The sequence below is a fragment of the Podarcis cretensis genome, assembly GCF_951804945.1.
Source record: "Podarcis cretensis genome assembly, chromosome: Z".
Lineage (NCBI taxonomy): Eukaryota > Metazoa > Chordata > Lepidosauria > Squamata > Lacertidae > Podarcis > Podarcis cretensis.
In genome coordinates this window covers 48,184,637-48,203,257 of record NC_137184.1, presented here as the reverse complement: position 1 = coordinate 48,203,257, position 18,621 = coordinate 48,184,637, and the positions used below count along the sequence as shown (strand labels likewise).

The 18,621-nt window shown below is 47.1% G+C and overlaps 1 protein-coding gene across 4 annotated transcripts in view; it reads right to left on the bottom strand.

Annotated features, from left to right (window-relative positions):
• Nucleotides 1–18,621, bottom strand: part of PLS3 (plastin 3) — a 65,398-nt gene that overhangs the window by 7,463 nt on the left and 39,314 nt on the right. For all 4 annotated transcript variants that reach the window (XM_079962797.1, XM_079962798.1, XM_079962800.1 and 1 more), the window contains 10 exons: nt 14,047–14,135; nt 12,219–12,382; nt 11,184–11,313; nt 9,420–9,552; nt 6,722–6,803; nt 4,728–4,893; nt 3,507–3,649; nt 2,401–2,496; nt 1,687–1,882; nt 1,167–1,245 (listed from right to left, as the gene is read on the bottom strand). In XM_079962797.1, the coding sequence (XP_079818923.1) occupies nt 1,167–1,245; nt 1,687–1,882; nt 2,401–2,496; nt 3,507–3,649; nt 4,728–4,893; nt 6,722–6,803; nt 9,420–9,552; nt 11,184–11,313; nt 12,219–12,382; nt 14,047–14,119 (1,262 nt within the window). In that variant the 5' untranslated portion in view covers nt 14,120–14,135. The remainder of the gene's footprint in view (nt 1–1,166; nt 1,246–1,686; nt 1,883–2,400; nt 2,497–3,506; nt 3,650–4,727; nt 4,894–6,721; nt 6,804–9,419; nt 9,553–11,183; nt 11,314–12,218; nt 12,383–14,046; nt 14,136–18,621) is intronic.

Genomic DNA, 18,621 nt, shown 5'->3' with positions numbered 1-18,621 from the left:
AGAGAGGGCGTTGAAAGGGCATTTAGAGGGTGCTCCCCATTTTACACGATTTCATGCACAGGGCCCCAGAACATAACCCCCACATGTGTAGAGTCACCTGTAGGTTCCAGCAGGGATCATAGAATCATAGAATCATAGAGTTGGAAGAGACCACAAGGGCCATCGAGTCCAACCCCCTGCCAAGCAGGAAACACCATCAGAGCACTCCTGACATATGGTTGTCAAGCCTCTGCTTAAAGACCTCCAAAGAAGGAGACTCCACCACACTCCTTGGCAGCAAATTCCACTGTCAAACAGCTCTTACTGTCAGGAAGTTCTTCCTAATGTTTAGGTGGAATCTTCTTTCTTGTAGTTTGGAACCATTGCTCCGTGTCCACTTCTCTGGAGCAGCAGAAAACAACCTTTCTCCCTCCTCTATGTGACATCCTTTTATATATTTGAACATGGCTATCATATCACCCCTTAACCTCCTCTTCTCCAGGCTAAACATGCCCAGCTCCCTTAGCCTTTCCTCATAAGGCATCGTTTCCAGGCCTTTGACCATTTTGGTTGCCCTCCTCTGGACACGTTCCAGTTTGTCAGTGTCCTTCTTGAACTGTGGTGCCCAGAACTGGACACAGTACTCCAGGTGAGGTCTGACCAGAGCAGAATACAGTGGCACTATTACTTCCCTTGATCTAGATGCTATACTCCTATTGATGCAGCCCAGAATTGCATTGGCTTTTTTAGCTGCCGCGACACACTGTTGGCTCACGTCAAGTTTGCGGTCAACCAAGACTCCTAGATCCTTTTCACATGTACTGCTCTCAAGCCAGGTGTCACCCATCTTGTATTTGTGCCTGTCATTTTTTTGCCCAAGTGCAATACTTTACATTTCTCCCTGTTAAAATTCATCTTGTTTGTTTTGGCCCAGTTCTCTAATCTGTCAAGGTCGTTTTGAAGTGTGATCCTGTCCTCTGGGGTGTTAGCCACCCCTCCCAGTTTGGTGTCATCTGCAAATTTGATCAGGATGCCCTTGAGTGAAAACCCTCTGTGGCTCCCCAGATGCAGAAGGACTTCATCACCACCAGCCAGCAAGCCCAATGGTCAGGGACAATGGGCGCTCCCCTTCTATGTATCAGAAACCGTTTGCTCCAAACAAGGCAGGCAGTGAGCCTGCTACTTACCCGTAGAGATGGTTCACATGGGGGTTCACGCCAAGAGAGTTCATCCAGTTGCGAAATGTTCTTTCTTCTCGGGTCTCACCTAAGTTAAGGGGGGGGGAGACAGACAGGAAATTAGGATCCCCCTTTTACAAAACAACAACAACAACACTGAAGGCAGCTTAAAAAGTTAAATATCAGGAAACTTTTAATGCAACCACAGCGAAAATTAAAGTTATCCAAGTATACGAGAAAAAATCCATTTAATCCTTAAAAATCTGCAAAGCTTGGGCAGAACAGGGCAGCATGGTTTCTGAGAGAGAGAGAGTTGTGAACACACCATGTGAGTCTCCAGGAAATGTCTTCTTCCCAGTTGCCCCCTGCATAACTTCTGAACATAAGGAAATGTGCATGGCTAATTCTTTGAGTGCAGGAGAGAGAAAAGCACCTGCAGCTGTCCACCTCTGCAACACACACACACACACACACACTACCCTCTTCCCTCCAACAAGAACCCTGGAGAAGAAATGCAGCCCTGCCTTACCTTCCAGCAGTGTCCAGTCAATGTCCTGGTTTTCAGGCTTGGTGAGTGCCGGGTACTTGTTGAACAAGTTGGCCACGAAAGCCAAGTTCAGTTTGGGGTTGCCACTTACAACGTCCGCTGGGGTGACAAACTGCCGGCAGCCCAGTCTGTCTGCCTGCTGAAGCATGCACTCAGCCCTCTTCAAGTCGTCTCTCTCCTGGAAAAGCAGGGATAGCACCATGAACTATCAAGAGGACCTTCTTCAACCGCATCACTGGGCAGTGATGATTAGCAGACTGATTGCCCAATCCCACATGTTCAGGGCTCGCCCTCCTCACCACCCACCACCAACAAAACAAGCTGCGGTGGGGGAGGTCCACAGCTCAGTGTTAGGACACTTGCCTTGCATGAAGGTTCAGTCCCCAGCATCTCCAGGTAGTGCTGCAAAGCCTAAAACTCTGGAGACTGCAAATCAGTATAGGCAATAGTGAGCCAGATGGACCAACAGTCTGAATCAGTAGAAGGCAGCTTTGTATGGTAGGGGAAGGGCTATAAAGCAACTGCTATGCATGGAGAAGACCTGGGTTCTACATGGGGCTGCCCATGCAAAATTCAGTGGGAAGGTGCCACTTTCTTTCAACAGCATCTGCTGTTTTAAATTAACCAAAAGCCAGGCAACTATAATGTCCCGATGCTAAAGAGATTTGTAGCAGCCCAAGAAGCGGGATGACTTACACTGAAGCCAGACATGTTGATATCAATTTGCGGCTCCCCTTCCTTCTGTCCCTTGGGTGCAATTTGGTTGAGGAGATGGTAGTATGCTCTGGAGTCCTGGAGCAGACCAAAAACGAGGAAGAAGAGAGTCAGCCATTGGTTTGCCTACTGCAAGGCAGAAGACACATACAAGACTGGGCACCATTAAATTAGTTAAAACACTGAAGAGGTACAACATTGCTTTGATACCTTAACAGAGTTACTGAAGTCAGTGAGCTTGCAAAAATAAAAGCAAGGGGAGGGGGAGAGAAAGGAAGGCAAGAGAGCGAAAGAAGGACAGCAGAAATCCAGGAAGCATGAGAGAAAGAGAGAAGAGAAGTAAGGTGGTTAGATGGGAACCAGTGGAAAATAGTTTCAATTCCAAAAACCAGGGAATATTCCCCAGTAGATAATCCAGCTTTTTGGGAGGGGGGTGTCTCCCACTCCCAAAGCTACAGCAAGATCTGTAGGAATAATTCATTATCCTCACCCTCAGTAATATTTATATACCACTTAATGTGCAAAATCCTCAAGTGGCTTACATAAAGCACAGTAAGGTGGTTTTTAAAAATAAAAATAAAAATGTATGAAAATTTAAAACCAAAATTACAAAGAAATACATTGGTAAAAGCAGAGAAGCTACTGATTAAATATTATGTTGAATATCAATAAATGCATCTGTTGAGTCTGGGAATGCCTGCTTCAATAGATGGGTCTTTAGGCAATGTTTAAATCTTGCCAATGTTTCTGCCTCATGAACAGCACACAGAAGGCCGTTTGGCCATTGGCCATGTTGGTTGGGGAAGGCGAGAGCCCCATAAAAGCTAGAGCATCACAGGTATGCTCCTCCCTAGTTGAAAAGTTAACATGATTTCAAGAGCCCTCAGACCAGGCAGTCTCGGCAAAACCCCTCAACCCGGAAGAGATGGGCGTGAAATTCTCCCCCACTGTTCTCTGTACAAAGCGAGAACTATGCCTGTAGCCAGATGTTTAAGGTGGGATCATTGCAAGGCAGTCAGAACATCAGTTGTAGCCCATTTCTTTATTGCTTAGACAAGGCACCCCACTGTCTCCAGCCCCACGGATACCTTGATCTCTGAGCTGAAGTTGTTGATCTTGTGCCACCCAGCATTTTCCAGGTGGAAGTTGGCCCACCTCAAGAGCAGCTCCTCTGGAGACAACTTCATCAGGTCTTCCAAAGTCTCCCCATCTCGGAGCAAGGCAGCCAAGGCTGAAACAAAAGGACGGGGTCATGGATGTTGGAGGGCACCATTGGGAGAGGCTAGGTTTGCATTTCGTTCCTCCCAAACGAAGCTATCTTAATTTAAAAGGGGCATAATCACATTTGACTAAGGGAGGAAGTAAGTTGTCTTAATACTTAATACTTGATCCATCTAGCTCAGTACTGCCTACACTGACTGGCAGAGGCTCTCCAGAGTTTCAAGCAGGGAGCCATTGCCAGCCCTACCTGGAGATGCCATTGGAGATGGAATCTGAGATCTGCTGCATGCAAATCAGGTGCTCTGCCACTGAGCTATGGCCCTTCTCTGGCACTGTTGAGCTATGCTTTCTGTCCCCAACTACAGAATCCAGAGTTCTCCACCTGGATATGTGATAGACTGAATCTGGGACTTTCTGCAGGAAACACAACTTTGACCCTCCACTTATCATAGGGAACTGCCTTATATAGAATCGGTCTATATTAGCTCAGTCTCCCTCAAGAGGCTGTGGACTTTCCTTCTTGGAGATTGTTAAGCAGAGGTTGAATGGCTATCAGCCATGGATGATTTAGTGGTGATCCTTGTGTTGCAGGGAATTGGACTAGAGGACCCTTGGAGTCCCCACCAATTCTACAATGCTATGATTCTGTGAACTACAACTTCCATCAGCCTCAACAAGCACAGCCCAGGATGATGAGAGCTGTCCTTCAACGACATCTAGAGGGTGAAAGGGTCTCCACACCTAGTCTACACTGACTGACAGAGGACCTCCAGGGTTTCAAGCAGGAGGATTTCTCAGTCCCACCTGGGAAGTTTTGGGGACTGCACCTGGATAGCTTAAAACATCTTAGGGATACCCTAACCGTGGCAAAAACCCCAGCGTTCTAACCATGGCATCCTACTGGCTTGCTCACTCCCACAAATAGGGGCCAGCCACTTTCCAAAACAGCAGCAGCAGTGATGACAACGAAATGCAAAACTTGGCCTGCTCAAAGGAAAATAAGAGGGTGGCTGGGTCCAGCAGTGACTTTTGCTGGGTAGTTCTTAGTCTGTCATCCGGATGGGAAGAGAGTGCAGCCTTTGGCTTACCTTCATTTCTGCTGAGTTCTATGTCTGCAAACAAGCCAATCTTGATGATCTGCCACAGAAGCCCTAGAACCAGATGTGGCTTCCCTTCCCTCAAATCTTCTGCTCCAATGTTGACCACATGACACCCAATGGCAGAGGCCGAGTTCAAGGCCAAGTTCAGGTTTTCCTGAAGACAGAAGGGGCTCAAGTCATAAGGGATCCCCCTTTCATACCGTTATCTCTTGCCTAAGAGCTGTCCCCTCTATGGGTGGTCAGATGAACTGTATCTAAATTAGTAAAGGGATCCCTGACCATTAGGTCCAGTCACGAATGACTCTGGGGTTGCGGCACTCATCTCACTTTATTGGCCGAGGGAGCCAGCGTACAGCTTCCGGGTCATGTGGACAGCATGACTAAGCAGCTTCTGGTGAACCAGAGCAGCGCACAGGAACGCCGTTTACCTTCCAGCCGGAGCGGTACCTATTTATCTACTTACACTTTGACTTGCTTTCAAACTGCTAGGTTGGGAGGAACTGGGAATGAGCAATGGGAGCTCACCCCATTGCGGGGATTTGAACCGCCAACCTTCTGATTGGCAAGCCCAAGGCTCTGTGGTTTAACCCACAGTGCCCCCCGCATCCCTTGTAGCTAAATTACTGAAGCCCAAAATTGCCTGGCTGTTCCTTTACCCACTGCCTTCCCCCACAAAGGGGTTATTTGCGCAGTGGTTCAAATGAAAATGCTAGACCATTGTTGTTGTTGTTTTTAAAAATCCTGTCTTGTTGATCTTGAACCCTATGCTAGCAAACTGCAGGAGCACAGGAAGCTGCCTTATACAGAGTCAAGCCATTGAGTCCATTTAACTCAGTGTTGTCTACACTGACTGGCAGAAGCTCTCTGAGGAGTCCTTCTGAGTGTTACCTTGAAGATGCTAGGGACCAAACCTGGGTAACTTCTGTGTGCAAAACAGATGTTCCAGAACTGAGCTTTATAGCGTTCCTTAACATTTAATGTTGTTTCATTGAAAGCAACATTAAATACTGCAGTTAAAGCTTTTTTCTGCCTGTTGAATTAGGTTTTGAGGCGCTGATAGGGAAAAAACAGAAACAAATCCAACAGGTGTTGGGGTTTGGGGGGGGGGTTGGCTCAAAGCAAAAATTGTTCCCCAAATGCTGTTGCTACAATGCATTTCCATTTAATAAGCTTCGAACCCAGTGGTGGTTCTTTCACCTGTTCTTTAACCTATATTAATATTTACAGGCGGGTGGCGCTTTGGGTAAAAGCCTCAGCGCCTAGGACTTGCCGATCGAAAGGTCGGCGGTTCGAATCCCCGCGGCGGGATGCGCTCCCGTCGCTCGGTCCTAGTGCCTGCCAACCTAGCAGTTCGAAAGCACCCCTGGTGCTTAGATAAATAGGGACCGCTTACCAGCGGGAAGGTAAATGGCGTTCCGTGTGCTGCGCTGGCTTGCCAGATGCAGCTTGTCACGCTGGCCACGTGACCTGGAAGTGTCTGTGGAGAGCACTGGCTCCCGGCCTCTAGAGTGAGATGAGTGCACAACCCTAGAGTCTGTCAAGACTGGCCCGTACGGGCAGGGGTAGCTTTACCTTTACCTTTACTTCGAACCTAGCAGTTTGAAAGCACATCAAAGTGCAAGTAGATAAATAGGTACCACTCGGGCGGGAAGGTAAATGGCGTCTCTGTGCGCTGCTCTGGTTTACCTGAAGCAGCTTAGTCATGCTGGCCACATGACCCGGAAGCTGTATGCCTGCTCCCTTGGCCAATAAAGCGAGATGAGTGCCGCAACCCCAGAGTCGTCCACGACTGGACTTAATAGTCAGGGGTCCCTTTACCTTTACCTTTTTACTTTTTGATATAAAACAAAAGCACAGAACAAGAGGCCCCTTCAATAATTAAAAGCAAAAAGCCCCTCATCCCCCTTGGGTCAATGAACAACCCCAGCATTATTTTAACCCACTGGGGAAGTGAGGAAGCCAGTTGGAGGAGGATTCCCTACCTGAATTATGAATGGTGTTAGCTTTTTCTTGTTGATCGCTCTTTCATCAATTGTGTCAGGAACAGAAAGGTTGATCATTTTACTGGTGGAAAGAAGCAGGGGAGAACAAACTGAAATTAGTCAGGGTCTATGCACTCATGTGAGAGGAGGGGGGAATTCAGTGAAAAGGTGCAGGGCATGATTAAATGACGTTTGCAGAATAACTTCTCCAAATAATATTAGTGCTATATTACTGCAATGTTGCTCAAAGAAGCAAGGAATTTAAAAAAACGAATTCTTCATTAATATATGTGAACTTATAAGCAACTGTTTTTCTGCCCAAAGCAGATCAGTGCAGAGGTTTTATTTTCTTAAAAAAAGTTTTCCCCTCCTGTGATCTAGATTATTTTTAGCAAAGTTACCCTTAAAAGCAGGGGTGCAGAGACTTTTTTGCTCCATGTCCTGGATTCTTACCAGGACTGGCCTTGCAAACCCAACTGGGCAGGTGGATGGGGCCACACAACCAGCAACCACACATCTTTATGATGCTACATGACTGACAGGTGGCTTGTCAAAATCGCTTGCATGAGGCCTGTGAAATGCGTGAGAGAGAAGCCTGGAATTTAAAATGCTGGCTTCTTTCTTGTGCTTCCCATTGATGGCTGCAGGTAGAGGCTGGACAGAGGGGAACACAGTATTAGAATTAGAATTAGTATTTATATCCTGCTTTTCTCCTAAGTTGGGATTCAAGGCAGCTTCCAACAATTGTTAAACGACTTTATAAATACTAAGTTATAAAACAAACCAGTTAAAAACCACTTTTTTTAAAAAAACAAAAAACTCAACAGGATGAATTCAGAACCAGCGATTAAAATGCAGTTTGCCCTGACAGCATCCCAGAGATCAGAATAGTCTGCACTTCCATTTCAAAAGGTCTCTTTGAATAGGAAGGTCATATGGAGGAGGGAGCCAGGCCAGCCTCTCTTGGGAGGGAATTGCACAATATGGCAGCGACCACCCAAAAGGCTCTCTCGCATCACCACCAGCGGGACCAAGATGTGGGAGACCCTATTCAGACATGAAGCTCCCTGGGTGACCTTAGGCCAGTCGCTGCCTCTCAGCCTAACCTACCTCACAGGGCTGTTGTGTAGATGAAAAGAAGAGCAGGGAGAACTAGGTACGCCACCTTGGGCTCTTTGGAGGAAAGGTAAGGTACAAATGTAATGAAGAAATAATGAATAAGCTGCTGCTCTGAAGTTGATGGGATGAAGAGAGGGCCATCAACAAAGGATCTTGGAATCCATGTAGATTCGTATACGAAGAAAGGATCTTTCGGGTGGACTGGACCCAAGCCATATATACTTAAGGCTTAAATCATGTACTTTTAACCAGGGAATAAGGAAAGTGTTAAGGAAACTGGGGGGGGGGGGGAGAGAGAACCATGAGGTTTGCTCTCCATGAGTTGGCAGAAATGTTATTTTGCCCATGTGCAGCTGAGGCATCTTGTGACTGTCACGTCTCTGTTGCTGGGCCAACTATCACTAGGCACAGAGCAGAAAAGGGCTCAAGCTGCAGTGCTGGGGAGTGAAGGAGAATCTGTGGGAAATGTGGAGATTGTTGGAACAAGCCTGTGAAAATGTGGAAGACGTTCTAAAGGGTTCGTCTGACAGACGTCGGACAACATGCAAGACCTCTAGACTCAGAACTTCTGGACTCTGAGAACTCTGGAAGTTGCAGAACTTTGTTAGCAACTAGATTTTGCATTTGCCTTGTGGTCTCTGCAAGGAATTGGCAAGCAAAGAACCCCTCTGGGCTCAGAAAGAGAAAATTTACTGTAGCAGCTTTAAATAGTGTGTGCATATTTTGTGCATGTGTTTGTGTAGGCCAAGTAAAAGCAATCTCTGCTACACAGTTTTTTTCTTCCTGTGGTGAGCTTAGCCACTTGGCTGAACTTCTATAGCACATACACAATACCCAACAGGACACCCTAAACCATACACTGTGAACTTTAGACAGGAGGGAAGAGCTGACATACAGAGTTACAAGAACTGGTTTCAACATTGCCACTGGTGCTATATGCTAAGTCAATATGGAGCAGTCAGTGCTGCAGATGTAGATGAGGGAGACTCAGGTTCAAATCCCCAATTAGCTGTGTCAATCAGTCTTTCTCAGCCTAACCTCCTTTTTTAAAGAATAAAATCGTGTGTGCTTTAGTATGTGAGAGTCCACACTTCCACTGGAACAACTGACCTCTCCTTGAGCTTTTCCATCCCAGCTGGTAACTAAGAACTTGTACCTGAGTTTCCTTATTTCCATCTCCCTCCAAATTCACTTTCCTTTTGTGCCATTAAATTATACAGACTGATTTTTTGGTTCATTTTGCTATTTAAAGTTGCAATTGATAAGCTGCTCTGGGGGAGTTTTTTGACTGAAGAGTGGGATAAAAAATCCTTTAAACGAATGGTTAATAATATGTACATCACCCTGAGCTCTCTGAAAACATAATGGAATAAAGACTAAAGAGCAAAAATAAAATAAAATTATTGGAGGGAAGTGTGATATCAAATGAACCCATGTGAAGTGTGACAATCTAAAACATTGACAGCAAAGCTAATATAGGAATGTCACTTAACTGGAGATTACTATTTTCCCCTTTCTGCACCTTTCTAATTGCATCCATAACTCCAGAGAACAAAAGCCCTCCAAAGAAAAAACTCACCACAGCACAATCCCATCTGCAACGGCTTTGAAGAGATCGTCTGTATTTGGGTTCATTGGAATGACATGCTTACAGTCCGGGTCGTTTTCCAAAGCCTTGTTTATCCAGTTCACAAAGGCATATTTTTCTTCCTCTGAAGAAGAAGGAGACTGTCAAGTTCATTGTATGTTTAGGGCTCACACAGGTGGCAAGCAAAAACAAGAGGACTCAGTGCCTCATCAGGCACCAGAAAACCCTGGGGACAGGCTCCCCCCACCCACATCTAATCACTTTAGATACTGCAGAAGGTGGGGGCTGACCCATAGGAAGTTCATGGCTTTGGTGTATGTGTGTTCCACAATGAAACACCAAACAACACCTGCGCCTCAAGCAATTAACTATAGGCCTCCCACAAATCTGCACAACTTTTAACTGTGTGACATACGCAGAGACCATCTGAACTGTTCAGATAAAACTCCTCCCCAGTGCACCCTACCTTTGATAATTATTCACAAAGCAGCTTCCAAGACCCACTAAGGCCGTGGTGATAAATTAAAAACAGTAACGCTTAATTGCACATTGACTTGGAATACAATTAAATTGATTCATTTAATTAATTCCACGAAACTGAACTTTGATCCAGTGGCATCTGGGGTCAAATCCCCCATAGTACACCTCCAGCTGATCTTACTGCCCACCAGGGAGCGCTACCAATCACTTTGGGAACCATGACTGCAAATTGAATTCTTGAGTTTTGATCCATCCACCCTCTGTTTGTTTATTTAGTCTTCACGTTTCTACCACAGATCACTGATGGGATGGCTCTCTCTTTCATCCTCACAAAAACACAGGAAGGCAAGCTGGGTTAGGCCGAGAGAGCATGACTGGGTGAAGAAGGCCCAGTGAGATCCCTGGCTCCACGAGGCCTCCTTGGAATCTCACACCCAACAGAGAGTGCATTCCAGTAATAGCTTATGGCAAAGCTGGGGAACCAGGTGGTGTTGGACTCCAACTCCCATCAGTCCCAGCCAGCTTGGCCAAGGGTCAGAAGGACAGGAGCTACAGGGCACCACACTGGTTACACCCAACACAGCTGAATGTTGGAAGATTCAGGACAGACAAAAGGAAGTCCTTCTTCACACAGTGCCTTGTTAAACTATGGAACTCCCTCCCACAGGAGGCAGTGATGGCCACCAATCTAGATAGCTTTAAAAGAGGACCACTCACCATGACAGCGATGATCCGCCTCCACAGTAGGTAGCAATAGCACCCCAAAGTATCTGTTGCCGGGCAACTGTTTAATTGTTGCACTTAGATCCTAGTTTCTCCCCCCAAGGAGCTCAGGGTGGGATACATGGTTCTTCCCCTCCTTATTTAATCGCCACAACCACCCTGCAAGGTAGGTTAGGCTGAGAGGCAGGGCCTGGCCCCCTGGGTCACCCAGTGAGCTGCATGGCTGAGTGGGGATTTGAACCCTGGTCTCCAATGTACTAGTCCCAACATGCTAACCGCTACACCACACTGCTATGGTGTGTGACTCCGTGCATCATTTCAGCCACAGCACATGGGTCCCAGGATGCAGCTGGAGCTAGGGATTTGCATCACCGGCATGGAGGGAATTGAGGGGGTGCCTGAAAATAACTGATGGGGTCTTCCTAGAAGTGCCGTCTCTGCACCCAGTTTACACCTCAAGGGCACAAAAAAGAGGCAGAGAAAATATACCTCAGTAGCATAGGATGCAGGAATGTATTTCAACTTAGTCCAAAAGATTACTTCAGGGACTACCTGAGTAGGAGTGCTGGGTGCCTTCGCTGGAGAGCTCAGATGTCCCACCGATAGCGCAGATGCCTTCTTTTCTATTGATGGCTTTTCTGAAAGTCTTGGCGATGTCACTGCTTTTCACCTCTTGGAAGATCTGCACAAATAAAAACACGAGCAGTCAGTGATAGGCCTGGCTCTTAGCGACATATTAAGCCTATACCTGAGGTGCACCATGTCAGACTTGAAGCTTGGAGGCTGATTGTGGTTGTGCGCTTTGCCAAACCCAACCTCAATAATACGGAGTTTCAGCAGGTAGGAAATGGGGATCCAGGTGTATGTGGACCAGAATGCTCAGCATGAAGGAGACCCAATCCTGGAAAACCCTTAATAGACGTTTCAAACGCTGCAACCACAACCTGGGTTTGCCACCTCAGTGAGAACCAGCTCACAAGACAAAACATTTTTGCAGTGTCTTTTCTGTTCAGGATTCCAGCTACATTGGTACCTCTGGATATGAACGGGATCCGTTCTGGAGCCCTTTTCGCATCCTGAAGTAAACGTAAGACACGACTGCATGTCTACAGGTTGTGTTTTGCCGCTTCCGTACATGCGCGTGATGTCACTTTGAGCATCTGCACATGAGCGAGCGGCGAAACCCAGAAGTAACGCGCTCCGTCACTTCCAGGTCGCCATGGAGCGCAACCCGAAGCTACTTCAACCCAAGGTGTACTCCATTCTAGTGCACTTGGCACATGGTTTATGATACCCCATCCATCCATCCATCCATCCATCCAACCAACCAACAAACAAACAAACAAACAAACAGTGAGCATTTCAAATGACCACTGAACAAAGTCTGCATTGGGCTGTTTTTTTTAGTCTCCCCACCCCCCACCCACAAGGGTCCCACCCCTAAATATTTCATGGTACTTCTACAAACTTTGGAGCTTCCACAAACTAGCGCAGTCGGTAGAGAATGAGACTCGTAATCTGGGGTCAAGTCCCACAACAGGCAAAATATTCCTACATTGCAGGGGATAGACTAGATGACCCACTTACGTAAACAAACTCTTCAAAGCTGATCTTCCCATCTTTGTTCTTGTCCCCGTCTATCATCAGTTTCTGGATGATCTCCCTCACTTTGTATCCAGGAAGGGGAAGGTTGGCTTCTTTGAAAAGTTCATGCAACTCATAATCACAGATGAATCCATTGCTGTTGAGATCTTTAATGCAAAAGAAAAAAACCACAAGGCTTGTGAGAAAAATTTTGTGGAGTTTTATTGTTTGATATTAGGTTGTTCTAAGCTGCTTCTATGGGACGCAGGTGGCGCATGGGACGCAGGTGGCGCTGTGGGTTAAAGCCTCAGTGCCTAGGACTTGCCGATCGAAAGGTCGGCGGTTCAAATCCCTGCGGCGGGGTGCGCTCCCGCTGCTCGGTCCCAGCGCCTGCCAACCTAGCAGTTCGAAAGCACCTCCGGGTGCAAGTAGATAAATAGGGACCGCTTACCAGCGGGAAGGTAAACGGCGTTTCCGTGTGCGGCTCTGGCTCGCCAGAGCAGCGATGTCACGCTGGCCACGTGACCCGGAAGTGTCTCCGGACAGCGCTGGCCCCTGGCCTCTTAAGTGAGATGGGCGCACAACCCCAGAGTCTGTCAAGACTGGCCCATACGGGCAGGGGTACCTTTACCTTTACCTTAAGCTGCTTCTAAGTCACAAAATATAGATTTATTCATTCATTCATTTTCTTGCTTGCTTGCTTGCTTACTGAATTTGTATTCTGCCCTTGCTCTCAAATGAGCCCACAACACCCACATTTATTTAATTAGGTATTTACTTAAAAAACATTCTTAAACAGTTAAAACATTCTAAAAATAGTTATCATCCAGTGATCTTGGGGTTGCCAGGAACTGCATTTCTTAGCCATCAAATGCCTGGGTAAACAGGAAAGTTTTCAAATGACTCCTGGGAGTTCATAATGATGGAGACAGGTGCGTCCCACTAAGGAGTGCATCCCATAAAATGGGGAAAGCAGGTGTACATACTCATACATAAGCATGCATTTGTAGCCTGTGCTTCACCATGTGGTCCCAGGGTGAGGCTACATACGGCTCAACGCAGAAAGGAAACCAAGTAATACATAAACACTATGAAACTGAATAAACAGCAAACAGAAACCAAAGCAACATTGCAATGGGAGGGACAGCCTGATCTTATCTTCCATCTCCCCAAAAGGTGCTTCTTGACCTGACTTCCAAAGCACATCCCATGCTGAGGCCGCAGGCTCCTTAGGAAAGGAAGGCAATTTGCAGCTTGGGGAGTGCCGCAGAGAAGCCCCTCTCATGCTTCCACCCCCATGAATCTCACGAGGGCGGCATTAAAGCAGTAGCAAGGCTTCCATTGCAGATCTCAAGACCAACCCAGGTCTACTTGGAAGGAAACACTGCTTCTGCTATGTTGGGTTAATGTTGCGGGGAAAATACAGGACGATGCTGGATCACAACCTCATGTGCTTTTAATTCTGTTGGGAGCCGCCCAGATCGGGGGGGGGGGCGTTTAAATAACAAATTATTATTATTATTATTATTATTATTATTATTATTATCATCATCATTATTATTAAATACATTTTCAATAAATATATCCATCTTTTTATGATCATTTAAATAGCACTGGTTCCTTTCAGTTCAGACTTTAGGCTCTGTTCTGTATATTATCTGGCTGCTTGGCTAAGATCACCCACTAGGGGGCAGCACGAACAAACCTGGCACATAAAGACACCACGGTAGAGAGTGTTTGGGATCCAGTTTGCTGCTCCCAGAGCAGAGGCACCCACTCCTGACACCCGGATGCATAATTCATGGTGCTGTAAGCCATAATAGACACTCACCGACTTTGGCAAAGGCCTCCCTGAGTTCCTCTAGCTCATCTTTGGATATCTGTGTAGTGCTGGCCATTTTCATGCATTAAAACAAGCACCTGCAGGGGAAAGGGAGAGGGGAGGTGGAAGAGAAGCAGGAACACTGAATAAAATCAGGAGCACCAGTCTAGTTTTGAAATCCCTCCTTTCCCAACAGACTGCAACAGAAAATGGGCTGCTGTGTCTGCTACTCCTCCAGTGGGATTTCTCCAGGCATGAGAGAGCAGTGTTCTAGCTAAGCCATTAATGCTATCAATATCTAACCATCCCCCTGTTTACTTTTGAGAACAGGGCACACTGTGGCTGCCTGTTAAACCGAAGAATTCGCTCCCGCCAGAAGAAGCGCCGAAGGCCATCAACTTGGATGGCTCTAAAAGACTTATAGACAAATTCTCCTGCTCTGGAAGGCAGGACTCGAACCACTGGCTTCAAGTTACAAGAAAGGAGATTCCAGGAAGAACTCTCTGACAGTAAGAGCTGTTAGACCATGGAAGAGACTCCCTCGGAGGGTGACCTGAAACAAGCAGACCTGAAATCTCCTAATTTGGCTTGGAGAAGATCTCACAAGCTCACGGGTTTTGCAAAAGAACGATGCTGTACCCTGAATAGTATCAAGGAGGAAGCTCTTTGGGTGCCTCCAAGCCTCAATGTATTGCATTAATACTGCCAGCCAGGGTGCTTCCATGTGTGATTTATTCACAGTCTGGTTTTGGGGAGAACGTTTCCTCAAGGCTCACACAGAACCAAAGTTTTGGCTTATTATCACTGACTGCATGCCAGGTAGCTTCTTTACTCTTAACTGGTTTAGGTGTCATGGCTTCTGGTCACCCAGGACAGAAATGTTTAAAACAAAACTTGCAAATCAATGGTTCTCAAACTTTTTTACGCCACCACATCCTTGGTTCCATAAACTCCTCCCCAAGTGCTATAAAAAGCATTATTCAAAACAGCGCTTTCCACTAAGGCCATGATAATAACACAGTAAAATTCCAAGTGATGGCAATTAACTGTGCAGTGCTCAGTGGGGTTATAATTCTTTGATTATGGTGCAGAACACATTATACACAGTGTGCATATTCTTGGAAATGTAACAAATAAATAAGTAAATTGGGGTGGGGAACCCTCTTCAGCTGAATGGCTGCATTTCCTTTGGGGCAACTTCCCAAAGGTCACAGGACAATGGTGGGAGGGGCTAGAGGGAAAAATTGGCAGATTTTACCTGTGCACAGGAGGGTACTTTCTACACAGCCGGGTGAGCAAGAGGCATGATCAGAGTTCAAGGCCATATTTCCAACCAGGCAAAAGCACTCAAGGAGAGTACATAGCAAAGGGCAATGAAGGGCTGTGGTAGAATCCCAAGGGCCAAAGAGAGGGTCACATTTGTGCCCTGGCCCTGAGGCTCCCCACTCCTCAATTTAATAATAATAATAAAGGATTGTGTGTTTTCAGGGGAATATGGGCTGCCTGGTACCACTCAGAAAAGAGCGTGCTGTGAAATGAATCAAAGCAGAGTGTTTTGTTGTGTGGCTAAAGGTGGCCTGCCAGAATCCTTTGTTTGAACTGGCACCAATGAACATTCCCCCTGCCTGTTTGCAAAGTGTCTCAATAGGCCCCACTTGCTGTTCCAAGCTAGAGGCTTCAGAATGTGCTTCCAGGCGATGGAGATGTCTGGAGGCCCTGTTTGTCTGGGGTTGCAAACATTTGCTGAGGTTTGGTGCTTTGTTGTTGTTTTTTATTCTGTGTGCTTAAGAATCCATTTTCACAAGGGTTGTGGGGGAGAAGGCAGAAAACAAGAAAAGGTTAAATAAACACGGCACGCTCAGTGCCCCTTTCCAGCCCAATAATTATATATGCCCTGTCCTGTGTCACACATGGCACCAGGTGTGGCAGAGGTAAAACCCTGTCTGAGCCCCAAGGAGGTTGCCTACCACTGCCAATCTGCTGGTCAGCGATGCCTTCAAAACCCCAAGAAAAACACTCTGTGAGCTTGAAAGCAGCTTCTGAAGACCCAAAATACTGGCTAATGGTGGGATCTGGAGAAGCAGCATCTTGAGCAGCGCTGCGCTACTGGCAGGTGGGTGGCTCCAACCACCTGCCAGACTTGGCCCACAAGTGGTGGAGGGTGGAAATGTCCTGGTCCACTGGTCAGATGCAGCTTCCCGACCTCTGATATTTGGGGCGACCTTTCTTTACTTCCTGCCCAGAGTCTGGCTGCTGCCATTGAGCGCCAGGAAGCAATTCTCTACTCCATCCAGCCCCAGATCACTGCAGGTGACCAGGGTAGGTAAAACATGGTGGGCATGGCATGAAGCTTGGCTCATGTGCTTCAGGGATCCATCACTGTGAGGCACCGTGGCCTGAATGCAGTCTGCAATCTCTCCTGCTCTCAGTTTGTGCCAAACACATGGCATGAGATGGTGATAGGGAGACCTGCCTTGGTGCTGAGGTGGTAGAAGCAGCCTTGAATTTATTAACCTTCTGACCCAGGGCTTGCCCATCTTTTATGGCCAGGTGGCACATCTGCAAATCAAAAAACCTCTGAAGGGCACAGAAAACACAGGGCCCAGGCAGGTCACCTCTGGGCACCACGCTAGCAATCCTCATTCCAGCCCTTACTATCCCTATATATATATATATATTCCACCATGCTCAGTTTAGGATCTGTCAAGAAAGAAGGAGTGGAACAAAACACTCCCTCTTCCCCCTGTTTGCTGAACGAAAGCTTTTATTCTGCTAAGCTTTGCAGTTTTCACCTTTTGCAGTCAAGACACACTGAGCTCTGCACTGGGAACACACAGAGGTCAGCTGCCTGCCTGTCCATCACCGTAATTCCATAAAAGCAAAGGGGAGGGAGCATAAGGCTACTAGTGACTACTAGCCACAATGGCTGTGTTCCACTCCCGCTGCTGAAGGCACTATGCCTCTGAGTTCCAGCTGCTCAGAAACAGAAGTTGGGGAGGGGGCTGGTGCACTGGGGTCCTGCTTCCCACAGGCACCTGGGTGGCCACTGTCAGAAAGGGTGCCAGACTGGGTGGACTCTTCTTAAGTTCTCACCTCCCACCAAGCGGGCAATGGCCTTCCAAATGATCTTGGGCAGGGTTTCCCAAACTTGGGTCTTGGTTGGACTACAACTCCCATCACCCCTAGCTAGCAGGATCAGTGGTCAGGGATGATGTGAACTGTAGTCCAAAAACAGCAAGTTTGGGAGACACTGGTCTCCACTGATTGGCAGCAGCTCTCCAGGGTTTCAGGCAGGGTTCTCTTCCAGCCCTACCTGGAGATGCCATTGGAGACTGAATGTGGGACCTTCTGCATGCAAGGCAGGCCCTCTGCCCCTGAGCTGCAGCCCTTCCCCAGCTCCAGCTTATGCGGTTTACGAGGAAAGGCATTTGGGGTTTTTTACTTAAGAGAAAAGGCAAGTTTAAGAGGGGACGTGATAGCAGCACATAAAAATTATGCATGGAACGGAGATAGTGGATAGAGAAAAGTTGTTCTCCCTCTCTCTCCCTTATACTAGGACTTGTTGACATCCAAGGAAGCTGCATATTTGAAGATTCAGGACAGATGTGAAAAGGGTACTTTTCCATGCTGTTCAAAGTTAGACTGTGGAACTCACACCCACAAGAGACTGCTATGGCCACCACCTTGAATAGTTCTAAAAGAGGATTAGTCCAATTCATAGAGGATAAAGCTCTCAATGGCTAATAACCCTGACATATACGGTCCATCTCCATGCTTCTGAATACCAGTTGCTGGGAATCACAAGTGAGGAGGGCACTGATGCATTCATGTCCTTCTTGTCAGCTTCCAAAGGCAACTGAGAACAGAGTGCTGGACAAGGCGGGCCATTGGCCTGATCCAGCAGGTTCTTCTACAGTTCCTTTCTCCTCCAATGATGACTGGAACAGACAGCTGCTTCTGTGCAATCACACACACAAAAGTTGTCTCAGTTCTTCCAGCTCAAGCCAAAACCCAGTCAGAAAGGGATTTTTCCCATGCATACAGAATCTTTGGGGATTTCCTGGCATCGATGGAGAAGTGGTTCAAAATATACATACATACATACATACATACATATATATATATATATATATAATACACAGGACGCGGGTGGCGCTGTGATCTAAACCACTGAGCCTAGGGCTTGCTGATCAGAAGGTCAGCGGTTCGAATCCCCGCAACGGGGTGAGCTCCTGTTGTTCAGTCCCAGCTCCTTGCTCACCAAGCAGTTCAAAAGCACGTCAAGTGCAAGTACAGTGGTGCCTCGCAAGACGAAAAGAATCCGTTCCGCAAGTCTCTTCGTCTTGCGGTTTTTTCGTCTTGCGAAGCAAGCCCATTAGCGGCTTAGCGGATTAGCGCTATTAGCGGCTTAGGGGCTTAGCGGATCAGCTGATAAGCGGCTTAGTGGATCAGCTGTTAAGCGGCTTAGTGGATCAGCTGATAAGCGGCTTAGCGGATCAGCTGATAAGCGGCTTAGCGGCTTAGAAAAAGGGGGGGGGAACCCCGCAGGAACTCGCAAGACATTTTCGTCTTGCGAAGCAAGCC